Genomic DNA, 17,645 nt, shown 5'->3' with positions numbered 1-17,645 from the left:
CACGGTCTAGGGCTCGCGGCCTGCGCCTCTGCAAACACCCCCCGCCCCTCCAATCTGGGCAGAACTCCGAGGGGAGGGGCCGGAGGCCCCCCTTCCCGCCTGTGGTCGGAGGGGGCAGCGCCGCAGCCCTGGGTTGGGGGGAGGACAGCAGCCGTCTCTGCGCCCCGCCCGATCAGGCCACTCGGCACACTAGGGGTGGGGGGCGGGAAGCAGGGCTAGCGGAGAGGGGGGTCCGGCCCAGGCAGGTGCGGGCTCTGGCTGGGCCCAGGCCGGCTCCGGGGGCGGGGTCTCAGGTTACAGCCCGGCGGGGGGCCGGGGGCGGCCCGCGGTTTGGGCGAGTTCGCCAGCCTCGAGAGGGGCCGGACGCATATAACGGGCTCCGCGGAGGCGAGAAGACGCAGAGCGCTGTTGGGCTGCCGGGTCTCCTGCCTCCTCCTCCTGCTCCGAGGGCCTCCTGCATGAGGGCGCGGTAGAGACCCGGACCCACGCCGTGCTCCTGCCGCCTCGCTGCGCTCCGCTCGGGCCGGCTCCGCCAGGCCCCGCGGTGAGCCATGATCCGCCTCGGGGCTCCCCAGACGCTGGTGCTGCTGACGCTGCTCGTCGCCGCTGTCCTTCGGTGTCACGGCCAGGATGTCCGTAAGTCGCCCGGTCCCTGCCTGCCACCCTTCTGTGCCGTCCCTTCGCACCCTCCCCCGGCCCTCTCCCTCTCTGGAGCCGGCGGGTCCAGGCTAGAGTGGCTCCAGGGGTCATAGCGCGCCGAGACTTGGGCGCATGATGCGCAGGGGCTCACCTAGCGGAGTTCTGCAAGTCAGGGGCTCTGTTGGAGCGTCGGCTGGTGCAGGTCGCAGTTGGAGGCATTTGCAGGTCTCTACGTTGCGCAGGAATTTGAAACGTGCAAAGTGTCGGGTCGAGATGTTTGCGCATAGATTTAAGCGCGCTCTTTTCCACCAGCTTTGATAATTAAGCAGGCGCACACCCACCCATCTCACCTCCCCGAAGCACTCGGAGTGCAGCAAAACAGGTCGTGGCCCATCGATCTTAGGAGAAGTTGGAAAGGGCTCTAACGAAGGGACGAGCAAGCGCCAAAGGGTTGACCTCGCAGCCGCGTCCAGGGGTTGGTGGCTGGAGGGTTCAAAGGGGAGTTAGACAAAGGAGATGCTCTGAATCTGGTGGGCTGAAATCGGAGGCCACAAAAGAGAGGCTTCCGAGAGGCGCTCTGAGATCTCAGCGCCTCTCGCAGTTTCCTCCCCCTCCCGGCTGGCGCAGGAGCAAGGTGCAGCCCTCGTTCTCATCTCGACTTTGGCCGTGCCTCTTATGGGTACAGAAACTCCCCGTAGGAGAGGCCATCTGAAAGGCGATAACATTCCAACCAGACCGTGCTTTTTTCAAACGCCCCAGAAAATAGCGCCCCCTCCCCGCCGTCTTCCCCTCCAAACCCCGGAGGTACTACAATGAGTTACTCTTCTAAATTTCTGGAACTCACCGGGCTAGGCTCTGTGTGTGTGTGTGTGTGTGTGTGTGTGTGTGTGTGTGTGTGTAGCAGAGGAAGGGGGCACAGTTGGTCAATTGCTATAACAATTTCAGCCGAATATAGTTAGAGATGGCAGTTTTACGGTCTAGTCCAAAGGCAGTTCGGATCTCACCTTTCCATCGTCTCCTTTGGTAAAGTCCCACTGTCTGGGATTATATTCAGGACAAACGAAGCCTGGAAAGTGTATTAGGTAGAGAGGATTTTTTTTTTCCCCACGTGTTTGGGCACGTTTCCGATGGCTGGGATTCCAGCTCTGTCTTTGTATGTTACAGATTGTAAATCAATCGCAGAGGAAACTGTTTGGGGAGGCGGGATGGAGGTGGGGGGGGGATCAAAATCCCTCTGCCGACGAGGCTCTATTTGGTGTCTCCTGCCACCAGGCTGTCTCCAGAGACGGTTTGGAGGGCTCTGGGCCCAGGAGGACTTTCCGTTCATTACAGTGGCTGACCCAGGCGGGGGCAGGACTGGAGCCCGCGGCGCAGTCGCAGCGAGCCCGGGGCAGGAGATTCTGGCCGGGTCGTCGCGTGCTGCGCTAACCTGGCGGCGCGCTCCCGGGCACTTGTTGGGATACGGTGTGTCCATCAGTGTTTCCGGCTCGGACTGGCTATATTTTTGTCCTCAATTTCCCTGTACACCCACAAAGCTGTCTTCTTGACTGACCTCTGCTTAGTGCACAGTGAAATTAGCTAAGTGAGTTTAAAATAATTCCCAAATTCTCCGTCTTAGAGGCGCTCACTTAAATGGCAGAGCGCTCTCACCGCCGCAACTTTCCCGGGAGTGAGTGAATTCCACAGTTTCTTGGGCCCAAACCTTCCAGTCGCTCCTCCTCCTCCTCCTCCTCCTCCTCCTCCTCCTCCTCCTCCTTCTCCTCCTCCTCCCCGGGGTGGGGGGGGGGGAGTGCATCGGGGCGGTTGACTTCGCTCCCAGGCGCATCCGAGCCTCGTAACCCCCTCCCCTGGGTCGGTGGACCCAAAGAAGTGACGTGGGGAAAGGCACAGTCTGCGTGGACGTCAGGAATGTCAGAAACCTAGAGCTCGGGCACGCCCCTCCTCCCCATCTGTCCACGACTTTGAGAAACTTATTGGAGGCGGCGTCTTTGACCCACATCTGCATTTCACAGCCCTCGCCTGCGAAAGTGCCCCTCGGCTGAGGGGAGAGACCTCAATCCTCCTTTGTGAGGCTTGTTTGCGTTGGGAGATTGGCAGCGATGGCTTCCAGATGGGGCTGAAATGCTGCCCGTATTTATTTAAACTGGTTCCTTGCGGAGACCTGTGAATCGGGCTCTGTGTGCGCTCGAGAAAAGCCCCATTCATGAGAGGCGAGGTCCGGTGGGTTCCCCCGGACTCCCTGACCCCCCTCTCCACAATGCCCCCCTGTGCCCGCCCGCCGCCACCTCCCGGGCTCCAGCCCTGCGCAAAGCGGCGGCGAAGCAAAAACAGTTCCCCGAAAGAGGTAACTTTTTAATTGGCCTGCCACAAAGGAGCACTTATACCGCGCTGCGGTAATGAGGGGAACCGGATCAGGCGCGCCGGGATGCTATCGGCAGCGGTTTCGAACAGCAATTATGGTGGTGCTGGGCTCCTCCGTCCACACCTAGGGGATCCGGTTACGGGGCTGGCTCCTTTCTGGGGCGGTCATTTAATCCCACTTTTCACCCTCCCAGTGTCTGTGGGCGAGCCGCGTCCAGAGCTGCTGCCAGAAGTCACCCAGCGGCTCTCACATCCCGCGCTGCCTGGCCCCGCCCCCGCGCATCCCGGGGCCGCCCTTCCTAGAGAAATCTGACCCGCATTCGGGTGCACCCCCTTCTCCCAGCGTTTTCTTTTTTCACCCTGGGCCCTCTTGGGTGAAGGTGGGCTTTTCCTCGGTCCAGACGGGAGACCATTAACCTCTGCTCCTTCTCCTTCCCCACCGCCTGATTTCTACCGTTCCAGCTATTTTAGCCGTGGGCGTGTCCCCGCAACTTCTGTGTTTACCCTGGGATCCCCCTACTCTGGCCGGGATTATCTTGCCTAAAGGCTGAGCGGATTTCTTCTGGTGGCAAGAGAAAAAAAAAAAAAGGAAGGTTTATCTTTAGGTTTTCAGAGTCTCTTTAAAGAGCAGGAGGCAGGCCCATTTCTTTCTCCGCCCACCTGGTTTGTGGCGCTTTCCTATTATTCATCCCCTGCAGCTGCCTTCGCTTTGGGGATTTTGATGAGAAAAACAGCGCTGGGCGCTCCCTAGCACGTGGTGCGGGCTCTTCAGCCCCTGGCGCTCTCGGGAGCGCTCTTGTCAGCACAGGTTTCGTTTGCAGGGTGAGTTCCAGACGGCAGGGCGCTGGTGGAGAGGGACTAGTCCGTGCCTTTCTCGGTCTTCATTCTTGGAGGAGGCCAGGCCGGGACTGGCTAATCTTAGCCCAGGCCAGGCATTCAAAGCCCCCAGCGCCCTCCCCGCCCCCCCCACATTGAGGTTTGTCTTCTGATGAAGGTAGGCTCTCTCCAGGGAGGGCTACAGCTGGAGGTCAGCAGAGGGGAGCCCCTACGCCCTTCTTGTCTCCCAAGGCATTTTGTTAGCCTGCTGGGGGTCCCAAGGGCATTTTTTGAATGGGCCCCTATCCTCCTCCCCAAATTGGCCCGAATTCTAATATGATTTAAGTCGTGGGACATGATCCTATTTCTCACCGCTCCTCCTTTAACCCCCACCCCGTATATCTGCTTTTGGAATCTGGTTGTTTATAGATTCTAATTCTTGTGGGTTGAATTTTCTACATGCCTCCTGCATTGTAGCTGTCAGTCCTTTTTAGCAAATCCCGTAGTTCCTAGAGGAAGGCAGAAAAAAGGCCTCTGTTCCTGTGCTGGGGGGGGGGGGGTGGGTCTCTCCATTTTCCCCTCTCCTCTGGACAGTTCCTGAGTTCCCACTCGGAGTCCCCGCCCCCCCAACACCCTTGGGTCTGCCCCAGGCATTCGGAAGAGAATATGCTACAGTAGCACCCCTCGCCCACCTTCACTGCTGGGGCAGGGTTTTCACTGGTCAATGGATAGCACAGTGCAAGGTGCACAATAAACATATGTTGACTGCACAAAAGATTGAATGATGTCTTAGAAAAATGATTTCCAAGTTCTCTACTTTTGGATGGCCGGAGCCCATCATTCTTCGAATGATGTCAAGTTGACTGCGACCTCTTTCTCTTTTTCTCTTCTGGCTCCCCACCCCCTCCTTCCCTTCACTCTCTGCTTCCCCTGCCCTGCCCTTGGTGCAGAGAAGGCTGGCAGCTGTGTGCAGGACGGGCAGAGGTATAATGATAAGGATGTGTGGAAGCCCGAGCCCTGCCGGATCTGTGTCTGTGACACTGGGACTGTCCTCTGCGACGACATAATCTGTGAAGACATGAAAGACTGCCTCAGCCCTGAGACCCCCTTCGGAGAGTGCTGCCCCATCTGCTCAACTGACCTCGCCACTGCCAGTGGTCGTAATTTATTTATTTCCTCTTCCACATAAATAAATTACTTGCAGGTGCAGCAAACCTCCCATGGATGCTGGTCACCTCTGCGCGGCAGAGGGGCTGGTTATCCATGGGACCCCGGCAGCTGAAGCTGAAAGGAAAGGCCACTTCTTGCCTGCGGGTTGAAAGTGAATGAGCCTGGGACACTAGAGGGGTCCCTCCTCACCTAAAACCTCCAAAAAAGTACGCTTCCAAGATACGGAAGGACAGATGTGGTTCCACAAAAGGATCCTCTCTGGAATCCTCTCTGATCACTAGAGCTGCAATGGAGAGCCCATATCCTGTGGGCCGAACCCCAGATTAATTCCCCAGATTAATTAGTTACCCACACCTTGTCTTCTCTGTAGGCGACCACTAATGGTCTTCAGTGGGGAGACAGGGCGGGCTCCCTCTTTGAAATCTGGAACGTTGGTGGCAGTTGCCTTTTGTTGTCTTTACCTCTCTTGGAGTTAACTGCCAATTACGAAGCGAGTTAATAGGAGAAGGAGGGGCTGGGCTCTGAGAAATGGCGCTGGGCTGGAGCCCTGCAGGCGTGTGCTCTGGTGGGTTTACTCACTCCCAGCCAGAACCAGTGCTGGTGGACCACATGTGTGCACGTGACCCCTCCCCAGCACTTGAACATACGCCCCATCTCCCTGCGGGGGAAAGGGGGTGGTGGGGACGGGCACATGCCTAGGTCTCTTGGGTGGCCCTCACTGTCCCCTTCCTACTCAAACAGAGAAGAAAGTTGAAAGGGAAGCAAGGAGTTGCCCTTCCTTAACACCTTCACCAACACTGGCAAGCTGCTTTTATGGTCTAGATTTCCCGATCATTTCTGAGGCCCCAGTGGGGGAAGTGGTGAGGGCCTCACTGCTTTGAAGGGGGAAGGGATCATTGATTTGTGGGGGTGGGGGGTGCTGGCTTCGATGCTGTCTATAACTCCTCTGCCCTGCTGTGTTTTTGTGCTCGCTTCAAGGAGACCCCGCTTGAACGTAAGACCCTTCTACCTCCCTAACCCTTCTTCCGGGAGGGCTTGGGCTGTGGGAAGGGCTTCCTGCCCTGTGAGGAGAGAAGAGACTGGACCTTCTGCCAGCTTCTGGTGTTTCCTTTCTTGGTGCTCATGAGATCTTGAGCTGCTCATTTTCCCTTCATACGCCCTGCTCCATTCTTTTGCATGCTGACTGCTTTCTTAATAACAAAGTCTGGGTCCTCTCCATTCCTCGTGGGACCTCCAGCAACCCCAGGACCCCAGTGACCCTAACATCCCAACAGAGGGACAGGAAGCTGCCTCCTTCCCGGGTTGCATCCTTGTCTTTGTTTAATCCATTAGAGAGTGTTTGAGCACAAGAACTTGTGCTAACCCATCTCACAAATCTTTCATTCTTCTCTATTCTTTCCCACTTGCAGGGCAACCAGGACCAAAGGTAAGGGTTTTTTTTTTTTCCTTTTTTTTTTTTTTTAAAGTTTATTTGAGAGAGAGACAGAGAGACAGTGTGAGAGGGGGAGGGGCAGAGAGAGAGAGGGAGGCACAGAATCTGAAGCAGGCCCCAGGCTCAGAGCTGTTCGATGCAGGGCTCGAACTCACGAGCCTAGCGGGGAGATCGTGACCTAAGGTGAAGTCGGAGACTGAACCGACTGAGCTACCCAGGTGCCCCTCTTTTCCTTTTTTTGTCTCTGTTTTTGCTTTCTTCAGGAGCAATGTTGTGCTCACCCAGCCTGTGATTTTGTAGGCAGCAGGCAGAGCTCTGTGTTACGGGGCGGGGGGACCTCAATGCTCAGGCTGCAGGGCAGGGTTTCGTGCTGGGGGCTTTAGTGGGCTTGTGGGGCTCCGTCCTCACAATGTGTCGTGTTTCAGGGACAGAAAGGAGAACCCGGAGACATTAAGGATGTAAGTACACATTGTCCTCACGTCGGTTGCCTCCACTGCTCCGAGGGGGTCGGCTCCTTGGGCTCCCTCTAACTTGCCATCCTCTGGGTCTCTGTCTCTCTCACAGATTGTAGGACCCAAAGGACCTCCTGGGCCTCAGGTAAGAAAGGGAGAAATCTCTTCTCCCACCTCTTCCTCAAGTCACTGTTCTGCAGGCCCCTGGCCATGCTGTCATCTCATCATTCCCTTCACCTTCAGGGACCTGCAGGTGAACAAGGACCCAGAGGGGATCGTGGCGACAAAGGTGAAAAAGTGAGTAGAGAAAAGCTGCCCGATTCCTGTGGAACCCCCAGATCCTCCGGGCATCCCCTCTGCCCCCTCCCATGTGCATGACCACCTCCTCGGGGGCAGCCGTGGCCAGGGCGGTTCTTGTGTAAATCCTGCTTCACACGGGTGCCCTTCTCTCTTTCTGCCAAGGGTGCCCCTGGACCGCGTGGCAGAGACGGAGAGCCTGGGACCCCTGGAAATCCCGGCCCCCCTGGTCCTCCTGGCCCCCCTGGCCCCCCTGGCCTCGGTGGAGTAAGTATCCTTATGTCCCCTTCCTTCAGCTGCCCCTCCAGAAAAATGTGGCTTCTAAATTGCTACTCCCGCTTACCTGGCTGGCTCCCAGGCCGGCCAGCAGTGTGTGCACAGCCTGCCCGTGGGCTTCTCCCCGGGCCTGTAATTTAGCGGAATCACATATTAGGCATCAGACTGTGGCGCTAAGGGATGACTTTTTTCACTCACTGGGTTTCTGCAAAGAAAGTCTTCAGTTACCTGGCTCCCAGGCGTCTGTACTGTGCGGTCGATTCTTGGGCATGGGTGTGGGGCCGGGGGAGAGGATGACTGGGCACTTGTAGTTCCCTGGAAGAAGAGAGACCACTGTCCTTGGAAGACATTTAATCGTGGCCCTTGCCAAGTACATTCCAAGGGACTATTCATTCTCATGAAAGAGCCCCACTGAGTGAAGGTGTGTGGCTCCAGTCATTTTTGGAATGAAGCCAGTCAACGAACTGTGTTATTGTCCAGTTTTTGCAGGTTTGCCGTTTTGATGTTTGCTGCGTTTCAAATTCTTGAGTGGCTCGCAGATGCCTGCTACCTTCCTTGCTGAAAAATTTTAAGGTTGTGGGTTTTAGTCTTTGGCTGAACGATAAAGACCTGGAAATTTTTTTTTCTGAAACCCTGTGAAGCGATGTTTGAGTTACATTTCTCAACGTAGGTTAAACAGCCTATTTACCATTTTAGAATTTATTTTTTTTTAACGTTTATTTATTTTTGAGACAGAGAGAGACAGAGCATGAATGGGGGAGGGTCAGAGAGAGAGGGAGACACAGAATCTGAAACAGGCTCCAGGCTCTGAGCTGTCAGCACAGAGCCCGACGCGGGGCTCGAACTCACGGACCGCGAGATCGTGACCTGAGCCGAAGTCGGCCGCTTAACCGACTGAGCCACCCAGGCGCCCCCCATTTTAGAATTTAAAGTGTAATCCTGTAAAATGAAATGCAAGTCACGGATGCTTCTCCAAATAGCACTGCATCTTCCAGGGAAATGAGTGTGCCGCTGTCATCTAATAACACATTTCCACACCGTTTTTTCAGGAATCGTTGGTAATTCTATCCGATGCTAGGTTAGTTTCCAACAATTAGAGTTTATCTGAAGTTAAGGTTTGGTTTTTTTTTTTTCGATACCGATTTACAGCGGAACTACATGGAGCCTGTCGGGCTCCTAATGTGGTTGGGTTTATTTGCAGAACTTTGCTGCCCAGATGGCCGGAGGATTTGATGAGAAGGCTGGTGGTGCCCAGATGGGAGTGATGCAAGGGCCAATGGTAAGACAAGACGTCAGTTTTTTGGGTTTGGTTTTTTTGGCAGCCAAAATGGCAGGCGGTGGCCCTTAGCAGAGTCAGAGAAGCTGACAACCTCACTTTACAGATAATTGCGTAGAGCAGCTCTTCTCCACCGGTTATGTAACCTCCCATGCGGTTAGCGCAACGCATTTGGTTTTTAATGGTGACGGATGCCGGTTTCAATGATGCGCTGGAGTGACCAAGAAGAATGAGGATGGAGAGACACATATAGGCTGGTCTGTTGCAAGGCTGGTTGCTACTGCTCTTGGACTGAGAACTGAAGAACGCAGACAGCAGCCACTGTTCTCCAGCATCCACAAGGCTTCCAGCAGGAAATCTCGGCCCTGCGGCTTGGACTTGGCACATGCTAAATGAAACTCAGACTTTAGTAAACATGGCTGCGGGCCAGGAGAGAGCAAGGCCAGCTTCTCTATCCAAATGGTGCCTATAAATAAATAGATTGTTGTGCGGGGAGCGGGAAATGAGAGGGAGCAGCCACTGGATGCCCCCTCCCCACGGGGTAAATTGTGTCCTTTGTCTGGGCCCTCGTCTGGGAGGAGGTGGCCCGCGGGAGGCCGCTGGCGAGGCAATTCCGCTGAGCTTCCTCCTTTTCTGTTCCGATGCAGGGCCCCATGGGACCTCGAGGGCCTCCAGGCCCTGCTGGTGCTCCCGTAAGTACTGGGTCTTTCCTGATGGTGGTGGCCGCGCGGATGCTTTCAAGCTCTCGGGTGGCAGTTTGTAGGGCTAACCTGGTGTCCTCCTGTTACTTTTTAGGGACCTCAAGGATTTCAAGGCAACCCTGGAGAACCTGGGGAACCCGGTGTCTCTGTGAGTGCCAGCGCTGGGCCCTGTCCTCCCCCTGGGGAGCCTCCAGTGATGGACCACCCAGCTCCCGGCACTGTCACCTCCCTGGCTCTGCCCAGAGCTTTCCCAGGGGAGGGCCCTGAGGAAATCTAGATGCCACTTCTTAGCTCTGTGGGATCTCTGACAGAGAGCCACGGCGGGCGAGGACCACCAGGAGCTCTGTCACAACAGTCCCCTTTCTGGGCCGCCCCTGGCCTGTGCCTCCTGCTGCCTTCCAGTACAGTCGGCCCTGCAGGCTCACTCTCTCTCAGCACAGAGTGGGAAGACCCCTGCACCCCATCTTTCTTCCTTATGGGGGGAACTAGATTCCAGAGGCTACAGTCCTGAAGTTTTGTCTACCGATCAGGTATCGTCCCACTCCGGCCATCTCTTAGACTCCCTCACTTTGTTTGTAGGGTCCCATGGGTCCCCGCGGTCCTCCTGGCCCCCCTGGAAAGCCTGGCGATGATGTGAGTACACCTGACCAGTCAAACGAGTGGATGCCTCCTTTGGGAGGGTCTGGAGGGGGTGTATGTGCTGGGGCAGAAGCGCCCTTGGCTTGGTCCGGGGGAAAGTGTCCTTAGGGGCAGAACTGGTCAGTTGGAGTCTCAGACCCTGTCTACTGTCTACATTCCCACTTGCGAGTGCCTGGGGACTGCTTGGGACCCACTGGGGAGGGAAATAATTAAAACATCATTAGCTCCACGAAGGGAAATTGAGAAACAAGAGAAGGGAAAGGGAAAACACAGAGGGACAGATGTAGAGAAGGAAAAACAAAGGAAGACACTCAACAGCCCAGCATTATCTTACTTGTAAATGAGTTAGGAAAAGCGCAGCCTGAGTCAGGATGTCTGCAAAGGATGCAAACGAAGTGAAGGGAGTTGGCTCTCGAACTATTCTTATGAATCACATTAGACAGCAAAAAGTCTCTCAGGGTAAGGCAGTGCTGGCCCTATGGGCAGAGCCTAGGAGGGGAGAGAGAAAAGCCCCCCGGGGCAGCTGGGGGCTGGGGGGGACGGAGAAGCTTGCCCAGCTGTCTGAAAGAATGCATGGTGACCCAGGAGGGGCATTCAAAGTGTGGAATCTGAAGGAGGTGGTGGGGGCGGGGCGGGGCGGGCAGGGAGTAAGCAGGTGGGCAAAGGCATAGAAAACTAAGAGGAGAGAGGTGATCTGGATCGTGCCAACTGTGCTACCTTGTCTTCTGGAGAAGCTGAAATACATCTCTCTCCCTTCAGGGTGAAGCCGGAAAGCCTGGAAAATCTGGTGAAAGAGGCCCTCCTGGCCCTCAGGTAAAGCCCTCCCCGCCTTTCCCAGCCCCGAACCTCGTTGTGAGTCTCCCTCCTTTGCAGCCAAGGCAGTGGCCTCGCACCCAGCTCATCCAGTTGGGTTAGCTCACTTCTAAAGCAGAATTCCAGCAGCCCCTACGTACATCAGACCTTCGTGCTGATGTTTAGGATCCTGACACAGGCCCACGGGGTGGGGATGGCTAGGCAGCTGTTGTATACACCCGTTTTCCCATAAGATGGGGGAAGCACGGCGAGGGGGGCTCTGGGATCTACTGAAAGAACTGTCCAAGTGCTGGGCTTCTGACCGCCCCCCCTCCCGCCCCGGCCTGAGGGAGCTGGCTTTGGAGACTCTCTGTAGTGCGGGTCTGCCTCTCCTGGGCCCTTCCGCACTGTGCCTTCAACGTCTCTTTGGACTGCAGGGTGCTCGCGGCTTCCCGGGAACCCCAGGCCTTCCTGGCGTCAAGGGTCACAGAGTAAGTATCACGGACGCGGGGGTTGGGAGGAAGGAATTGCCCTGGGGAGAGAAAAATCATTTGGGGGGCACGAATCTTCTTCCAGAAGTGTGATCGAACGTTTTCTCCTGTCCCCTAGGGCTACCCAGGTCTAGATGGTGCTAAGGGAGAAGCTGGTGCTCCAGGTGTGAAGGTAAGGACCAAGAAGCACATGGGGACAATGGAGGAGCCTTTCTTTCCGGTCAAGGAGATGCTATTGAGTCCATGGAGTTAGGATGTCAGAACGGCTTTGGTTGGGAACACCCAGTCCTACATCCTGATGGAGGAGCAGGAGGCCTGGAGAGCTCGGGGAATTGTCCCTCGCAGAACTGAACTTTGGGGGGGGGGGGGTCTCGGTGGTAGCTGAGTTGACCAGAGATTTCAGCTTCCTCCTTGGGAGTTTTCTGGGGGCAGTGGGGTCCCGCTCACTGACACTGTGCATCTTTTTTCCAGGGTGAGAGTGGTTCACCGGGTGAGAATGGTTCCCCGGGCCCAATGGTGAGTGTGAATATCACCCCCTGGGGAGGCCCTCGGGACGCTCTTCAGACGTCTCCTAAAGCCTAGTAGATGACTCTGCTATGGACACCACTGCTCCCTTTGTGCAGAGGAGATACTCGGTTTTGTAGATTTGATCTGGTTATGATCAGATCCAAAAGCTAAATTTATCAGCTAGATGATTTGTTGAAGGTGTCACCAGTGTTTCCTTGAAATAGCCCGTGAACACACTTAGGATGTACTTCAGTTTTTTAAAATTCTGTCTATTCTCCACGTTTTGAGGGGGGTGTTCGTCTATTGCACAAAGCAAGGCACGCCTGTGACCAGACTCCCGACAGTAACGACAGGAGCGTGTGTGTGGTCTGCTGGGCAGAAGAACTTTGATGTGATATGAGAAGTTCTAGATGGGTCGGGAAGGCAGGATCAGGGGCATCCACACCTTTGCCTCCCGGGCACACGCACGCTCCCCACTCCGGTGTCTGGGAAGGACTTGTGGAGCGTCGTTAAGCCGACTCATGCGTGTGTTGGCCTGGTGTGTGTGTTCCAGGGTCCCCGCGGCCTGCCTGGTGAGAGAGGACGGACTGGCCCCGCTGGGGCTGCGGTGAGTAATGACAAGGCCAAAGGCCACCTTTTGGCCGGCCCTTTAGAGATTACAAGGCACTTTCGTGGGTGGCTGTTTTGCTTGACCCTCAAAATGACCCCGTGAGGCGCAGAGAGCATTGTCACCCCGTGAGGATTATCTCTGAGTAACCCTGCTGCAAATCCCCAGGCCGAGTCTGCACCGTTGAAGGACAGCGATGGGAGGGTTGGTTGGTGAGGGCAGGATTCTCTCTTAACCAGGCTGGATGGTGCAGGTAATCCCTTTCGCAGGGCCCCCCCACCCCCCATGCCCCCGGTCAATCCAGTTTGAACTTATGGACAGACTTACGATGCTGTGCTACTCTCTGTTCTTTCTGGCTTTTGAGATGATGCCCTATTAAAGCATAACAGTCTAGCATCAACTAGGCACATGGGGTCTTTATACTTGACATTGCTGCTGCCGCTGGTGATACTGTGATAGATAATCCCAGTGGCCACCCTGCCACAGGCACTTCCTTGGGTTAATACCTTACATGCTTTGTCTCACCGAATCTCTCCTCATATCCTGTGAAGTAGATTCCGTTCTTCTCCCCATTTTAGGGAAGGAGAAACCGAGGCACAGAAAGGTTGCATAGCTTAAGACCCTGCTCGGCAGCCTCCACCTCTGGTGGCCTCTTGTTGACGTGGGAAGTGAAGGGCACAGGGATTTGCAGGGGATTTGCGGCGGGCGGCGGAGGGCGCAGGTGTTTATTTCTGATCCCTCAGCAATGGAGAGCCCTTGTAGGCGCTTGGTCAGGCGAGTGATGTGATGAAAGCTGTGTTTAAGAAAGATTATGCTTTCGGTTGAGCTCATACCCCAGCCACCCAGGCTCCGAGGCCCCTCCTCGCAGGCCATTGCAGGGCTGGCCAAAGTAAATCAGCTTCACTCACTCTGCTGCCTCCTGCATAATGTATCAGTTTGGCAGAAATTTCCCTCCAGAGCAGATATAGGCAGCCCCGACCCCCGTTTGTCCCCCGGAGCTGCTGAGGTGCCTTGTCCCAGGGTCACTTTGTGTGAGGGGATTAGAGAGTGCTGGGGCTGCCAAGAAACACTGCTATTTTTGCAGATTATTAGGACCTGGCCTGTGGCTCTTTGGCCGGGCCCAGAGCTGTGGTGGCCGCACCCTGTCAGGGGCAGAGACGAGCTGCATCCCTGTTCTTCCTCCTTCCCGAGCACAGCAGGCCTTGCTCCTTGCTCCTCCCCGCTGGTTCCTGTGCCCGCAGTAGTCAGGCTGGCAGGCTGCGTATAGGCTTTGGCATAGAAAGTTGACAACGTCACGCAGTTCCAAGTGCAGGCCTGGTGTCAAGGCTGGGCCCGGGACGGGGCTGGGCTGGCCTCTGCCTGCTGTGGTCACGTGCCCCCTTGGGCCAGACTGTGCCCTCTCCCAGCTCTGCTGCAGGGAGAGCCACCGACGCCAGCACAGGCCTCGCGGGTCATGCTGGGCCCCAGGCCTCTCCTCTGGCCAACCCCCGGAGGAAAGGTGCTCCATAGCTTCCCGAAGCAGCCGGCCTGGCCCAGAATGGGCCGTGGCCAACGCTGAGGCTTTATGTTCCCTCTGACATTTTTTTTCTGTCAAGTCTCCTCTTGCGTTCTTGTTTAATGCCAGTCTGGAGCATCTCAGTCAGGAGAAATGGATCATAGCCAGGAAGAAGATTTGAGTCTTATTTAAAATATGAGCTCCCCGCCAAAGCATCCTTCTTCAGCACCCTAGAAGAGGCAGAGGCAGGCAGGCGGGGCCCAGCTTGGGAAAGGTCGCCTTCTGGCCTGCTCCAGTCCCCTGCCAAGGACCAGGTGCCGGGCCTAGCCTAATGGTTCCTAGAGTTTGGGTAAAAGTTCCCTGGGCCCTGAGGGGCCTTGAGAGAGAAAGGCAGGGTGGGGGTGGGGGGGAGATGGGGGGGTGGAGAATGTGCTCACCACAAACCTGGGGGGAAAACCCTCAAAATTAGTCCTAGAGAGCGACCTGGAGGCCCTGTCTTTCTGTGTAAAGGACTCTCAGGGGCAAGAGCTCAGACGTGGTCCTCAGGCTGTGCCCAGGGCTCTGTCCCTATCGCAGAACACGGCTTCTTCCTGGGCCAGCGGCAGCATCTGTGTTTCCTTAGAAATAGGTTGTCTAGAGTGGGTGGGGAGAGGGCGGAGCCCAGAGGCATCCCGGACCTAACCAAGGGGAGGCCTTAACCAAGCCTCAACCAAGGAGGATAACCAAGCTCCTGGAAGTGTTTCCCCCTGGGAGCAGGTGGGAGGAATTGTGTGAGGTTTGCTGCTTGGCTGTTTCATTGTCCTTTGGCCTGATTCACTGAGTCTTTAAATGATAACTTGGCCTTGATGTTGGGGATATTTGGGGTCTAAATGGAAGTTTAAGAAATGATGGAATAGCTAGGAGAGCACCCAAGCTGTGTTTAAGCTCAGAATTTGCCCACTGCTACCCCCAACACGGAGGGGTTCTGGGGCTGCTCCTCCCTCAGGGGCTGCCCTGCACCCATCCCTGGCCAGCCCCCCACTCAGCCCTGAGGCCCGTGGGGCCCAGCGCCGCCCACATTTTCTGTGGGGGGGTGGGCACTGTGGGCGGGGAGGGCCTGGTCTGTTGGTCAGGCACCTCTCACCACAGCCGCTTCTTCCCCCCCTGCTTATAGGGTGCCCGGGGCAACGACGGTCAACCAGGCCCTGCTGGGCCTCCGGTAAGTGCCTGTCATCTGTGGTAGGTTTAGCCGAGTCCCTTTCAGCAGCCCAGTGGGGTTGGCAGTGCTGGCGCTTCTTGGGCAAAGGGAGAGGAATCCGTATCACCCTAGCCTGTCGATAACAAGCTTTGAAGCAACGGTTCATTTTTCTCAGCCATCCTCTTGGCATTTTTTTGAGGAGGGATAGATAGGGAGGTAAAAGAATCATCTGCTTCTCACCATGTCTGTAGTTAGAAACCGGCTTTGCCTCGTGAAGCCAGGCTCAGGCAGAGGGGGCGGTTTTCGCCCAGGGACTTTGGGCCACGATGGACGTAGTGCAAAATCAGTACAAAGGTGGGAAGGAGTGTGAGGTGTGGGGGTGGCTCGCAACCCCTTTGGGGGTTGCAGCAACACTGCCCGGAAACAGCATTCCCCTCTCCCCCTCCTTCCTTCCTCCAGGGTCCCGTGGGTCCTGCTGGCGGTCCTGGCTTCCCTGGTGCTCCCGGTGCCAAGGTACGTGCCCTGCGGGTGGAGTCGGGAGCCGCCCCCTCCCCACCCCATCACCCTCACCGACTGCCCCCTGGACCGTCCCCACTTCCCTTCTGAGGAGTGTGTCCCACCCCCACCCACTGCTGCTCTCCGCGGAGGCAAGGACGAGCCAGGCGGTTCAGTCACCAGATGGAAGGGAAAGTAAGATATAAGGATAAGAAGCTGGAGGTGCGGTTACAGCGTCAGACCGGGGAAGGGAGGAAAAGATGGGGAGACACCGGAGATCTGGGAGGGAGCAGAAGACCAGGAACTGGAGGACGGCAAACTCTAGACCCGGAAGAGAGCTGGAGGAAGTGGGCAAGGAGATAGCTCCAAGCTTCCCTCTCGCCCCTACCCCACCGGGGGCCTGGCTCTTCCAGGCAGTGTGAACAGAGTTCTTCCAAGGATTAATAGGGGCCAGTGGGAGGCCAGCCAGTTCAGGGAAAGGCCCCTGTGGCCCAAGAAGGATTCCAGTGCGCACATTCCCTGGGAATTCTCTCCCAGGGCAGCCGGGAGATGAATAAGGAGCCTCCATGTGGTCACTGGCATCAGGTTGCCTTTCCCCTCCTGGGGGTTTCCATGGCAACCAGACAGTGTCTGAGGCCCTGGGAGCTGGGTGAAGGAGACCCATTGTGAAGAGGGACAGCGGAAGGTGAGGGGGCCTGACCTTTAGAAAATAATAATTACAAGAGTGAAGCAAGAATGTTCTGAGAAGAAACCTGAGGAGGCTCTGCCCCGCCTCCAGGTCAGCAGTCCTCCCCAGAGGACTCGGCCGGCCAGAGAGCCCGGATCGCAGCCAGTTGTAACTTTCAGGAAAAAAATGAAAGTAAAAGCAGAGGCCATTTTGGGGGGTTGCGGGACCTGCCAGAGGCCGAGGAGGACTGGACCGTGGTCAGAGCAGGGGCAAGTGGAGTGGGGCGCTCGTCCCGGCTTGCTTGCGTCCTGGCTTCCTGGCTGGCTTCAGACAGGCCTGGGCCGGAGCCTGGGGGTGGCGGTGTTCGCACATTGGCCAGACGCAAGTGGAGTGGTGCCCTGAGTCCAGATGTCCAAGGGCCTCCCTTTCCCCGGTGAAGGAATAGGTGGAGAGTGGGGGAGGTAAAGGCTGCCCGCCTCAGTGGCCCGTCTACCAGCTTACGCCCCTCAGCGTGGGCAGGACCCCCCAGCACTGGCCTTCCTGAGGCCCGATGCCATAGCACGGAGGTGTGCATTTGCTGTGGGGGGTTAAAGTGTGGAGGGGAGACGGAGAGCGGAGGAGGTGTGGGGGGAAGGCATCAGGTTGGCGAGCTCACTCCGGGGTGGGGGGGCGTGTGGGACCACGTGGGGAACACGCTCGTGCACGCACACAGTGGGTGTGGTGTGTGCAACTCCACTTTCTGTCCCTGAGCTGTTGCTGGCCGAGGAGAGGTCTTTGCCCCCCACCCGCCCCGTAGCGTCTCCTCACTCCACCCCTCTCTGTCTCTATCCAGGGTGAAGCTGGCCCCACTGGTGCTCGAGGCCCCGAAGGCGCTCAAGGTCCTCGCGGTGAACCTGGTACTCCTGGGTCCCCTGGACCGGCCGGTGCCTCTGTAAGTACAGCTTCCCTTTGGCCTGAAGTCTGTGGCCTGGGTGCTCTTGACTCTGTTTACCTCTGAGAGACGTGGAGCCCATTTGGAGCCCCACCAATCAAACCTTCATCTAGGCCCAGCACCTGCTCCCTGATCTCTAGGGGCAGGTCTCCTTCCAACCCCATCCTGTCCCAGAAACCCCCAGCAGGACCATGTCTGGGACAGCCAGCTGCTGGCCCAGCCCCTGGGCCTGTGGTCTGGGAGGGCAGGGAGGTAGCTGGGGTTTATTCTTTGCTACTTATTTCATAATGACCCCATCTCTTTCCTCAGGGTAACCCTGGAACTGATGGAATTCCTGGAGCCAAAGGATCTGCTGTGAGTGTTGCCCTTGGATTTGGCTCCTCCAGGTGGGGTCAGTCCCTCCTTGCCCCCTCTCCTGATGCCC

The 17,645-nt window shown here is 56.7% G+C and overlaps 1 protein-coding gene across 1 annotated transcript in view; it reads left to right on the top strand.

Moving 5' to 3' along the window:
- Nucleotides 1–378: 378 nt before the first annotated feature.
- Nucleotides 379–17,645, top strand: part of COL2A1 (collagen type II alpha 1 chain) — a 31,212-nt gene continuing 13,945 nt past the window's right edge. Inside the window, exons 1-20 of the mRNA XM_060657842.2 lie at nt 379–636; nt 4,767–4,973; nt 6,396–6,412; nt 6,844–6,876; nt 6,983–7,015; nt 7,114–7,167; nt 7,333–7,434; nt 8,645–8,722; nt 9,367–9,411; nt 9,515–9,568; nt 10,000–10,053; nt 10,819–10,872; nt 11,289–11,342; nt 11,461–11,514; nt 11,814–11,858; nt 12,403–12,456; nt 15,105–15,149; nt 15,588–15,641; nt 17,123–17,221; nt 17,531–17,575. Coding sequence (XP_060513825.1) covers nt 552–636; nt 4,767–4,973; nt 6,396–6,412; nt 6,844–6,876; nt 6,983–7,015; nt 7,114–7,167; nt 7,333–7,434; nt 8,645–8,722; nt 9,367–9,411; nt 9,515–9,568; nt 10,000–10,053; nt 10,819–10,872; nt 11,289–11,342; nt 11,461–11,514; nt 11,814–11,858; nt 12,403–12,456; nt 15,105–15,149; nt 15,588–15,641; nt 17,123–17,221; nt 17,531–17,575 — 1,266 coding nt within the window. The 5' untranslated portion in view covers nt 379–551. The remainder of the gene's footprint in view (nt 637–4,766; nt 4,974–6,395; nt 6,413–6,843; nt 6,877–6,982; nt 7,016–7,113; nt 7,168–7,332; nt 7,435–8,644; nt 8,723–9,366; nt 9,412–9,514; nt 9,569–9,999; nt 10,054–10,818; nt 10,873–11,288; nt 11,343–11,460; nt 11,515–11,813; nt 11,859–12,402; nt 12,457–15,104; nt 15,150–15,587; nt 15,642–17,122; nt 17,222–17,530; nt 17,576–17,645) is intronic.

The sequence above is a fragment of the Panthera onca genome, chromosome B4 (assembly GCF_046562875.1).
Source record: "Panthera onca isolate mPanOnc1 chromosome B4, mPanOnc1 haplotype 2, whole genome shotgun sequence".
NCBI classification, from domain to species: domain Eukaryota; kingdom Metazoa; phylum Chordata; class Mammalia; order Carnivora; family Felidae; genus Panthera; species Panthera onca.
This window is presented reverse-complemented; position numbering and strand designations above follow the sequence as displayed.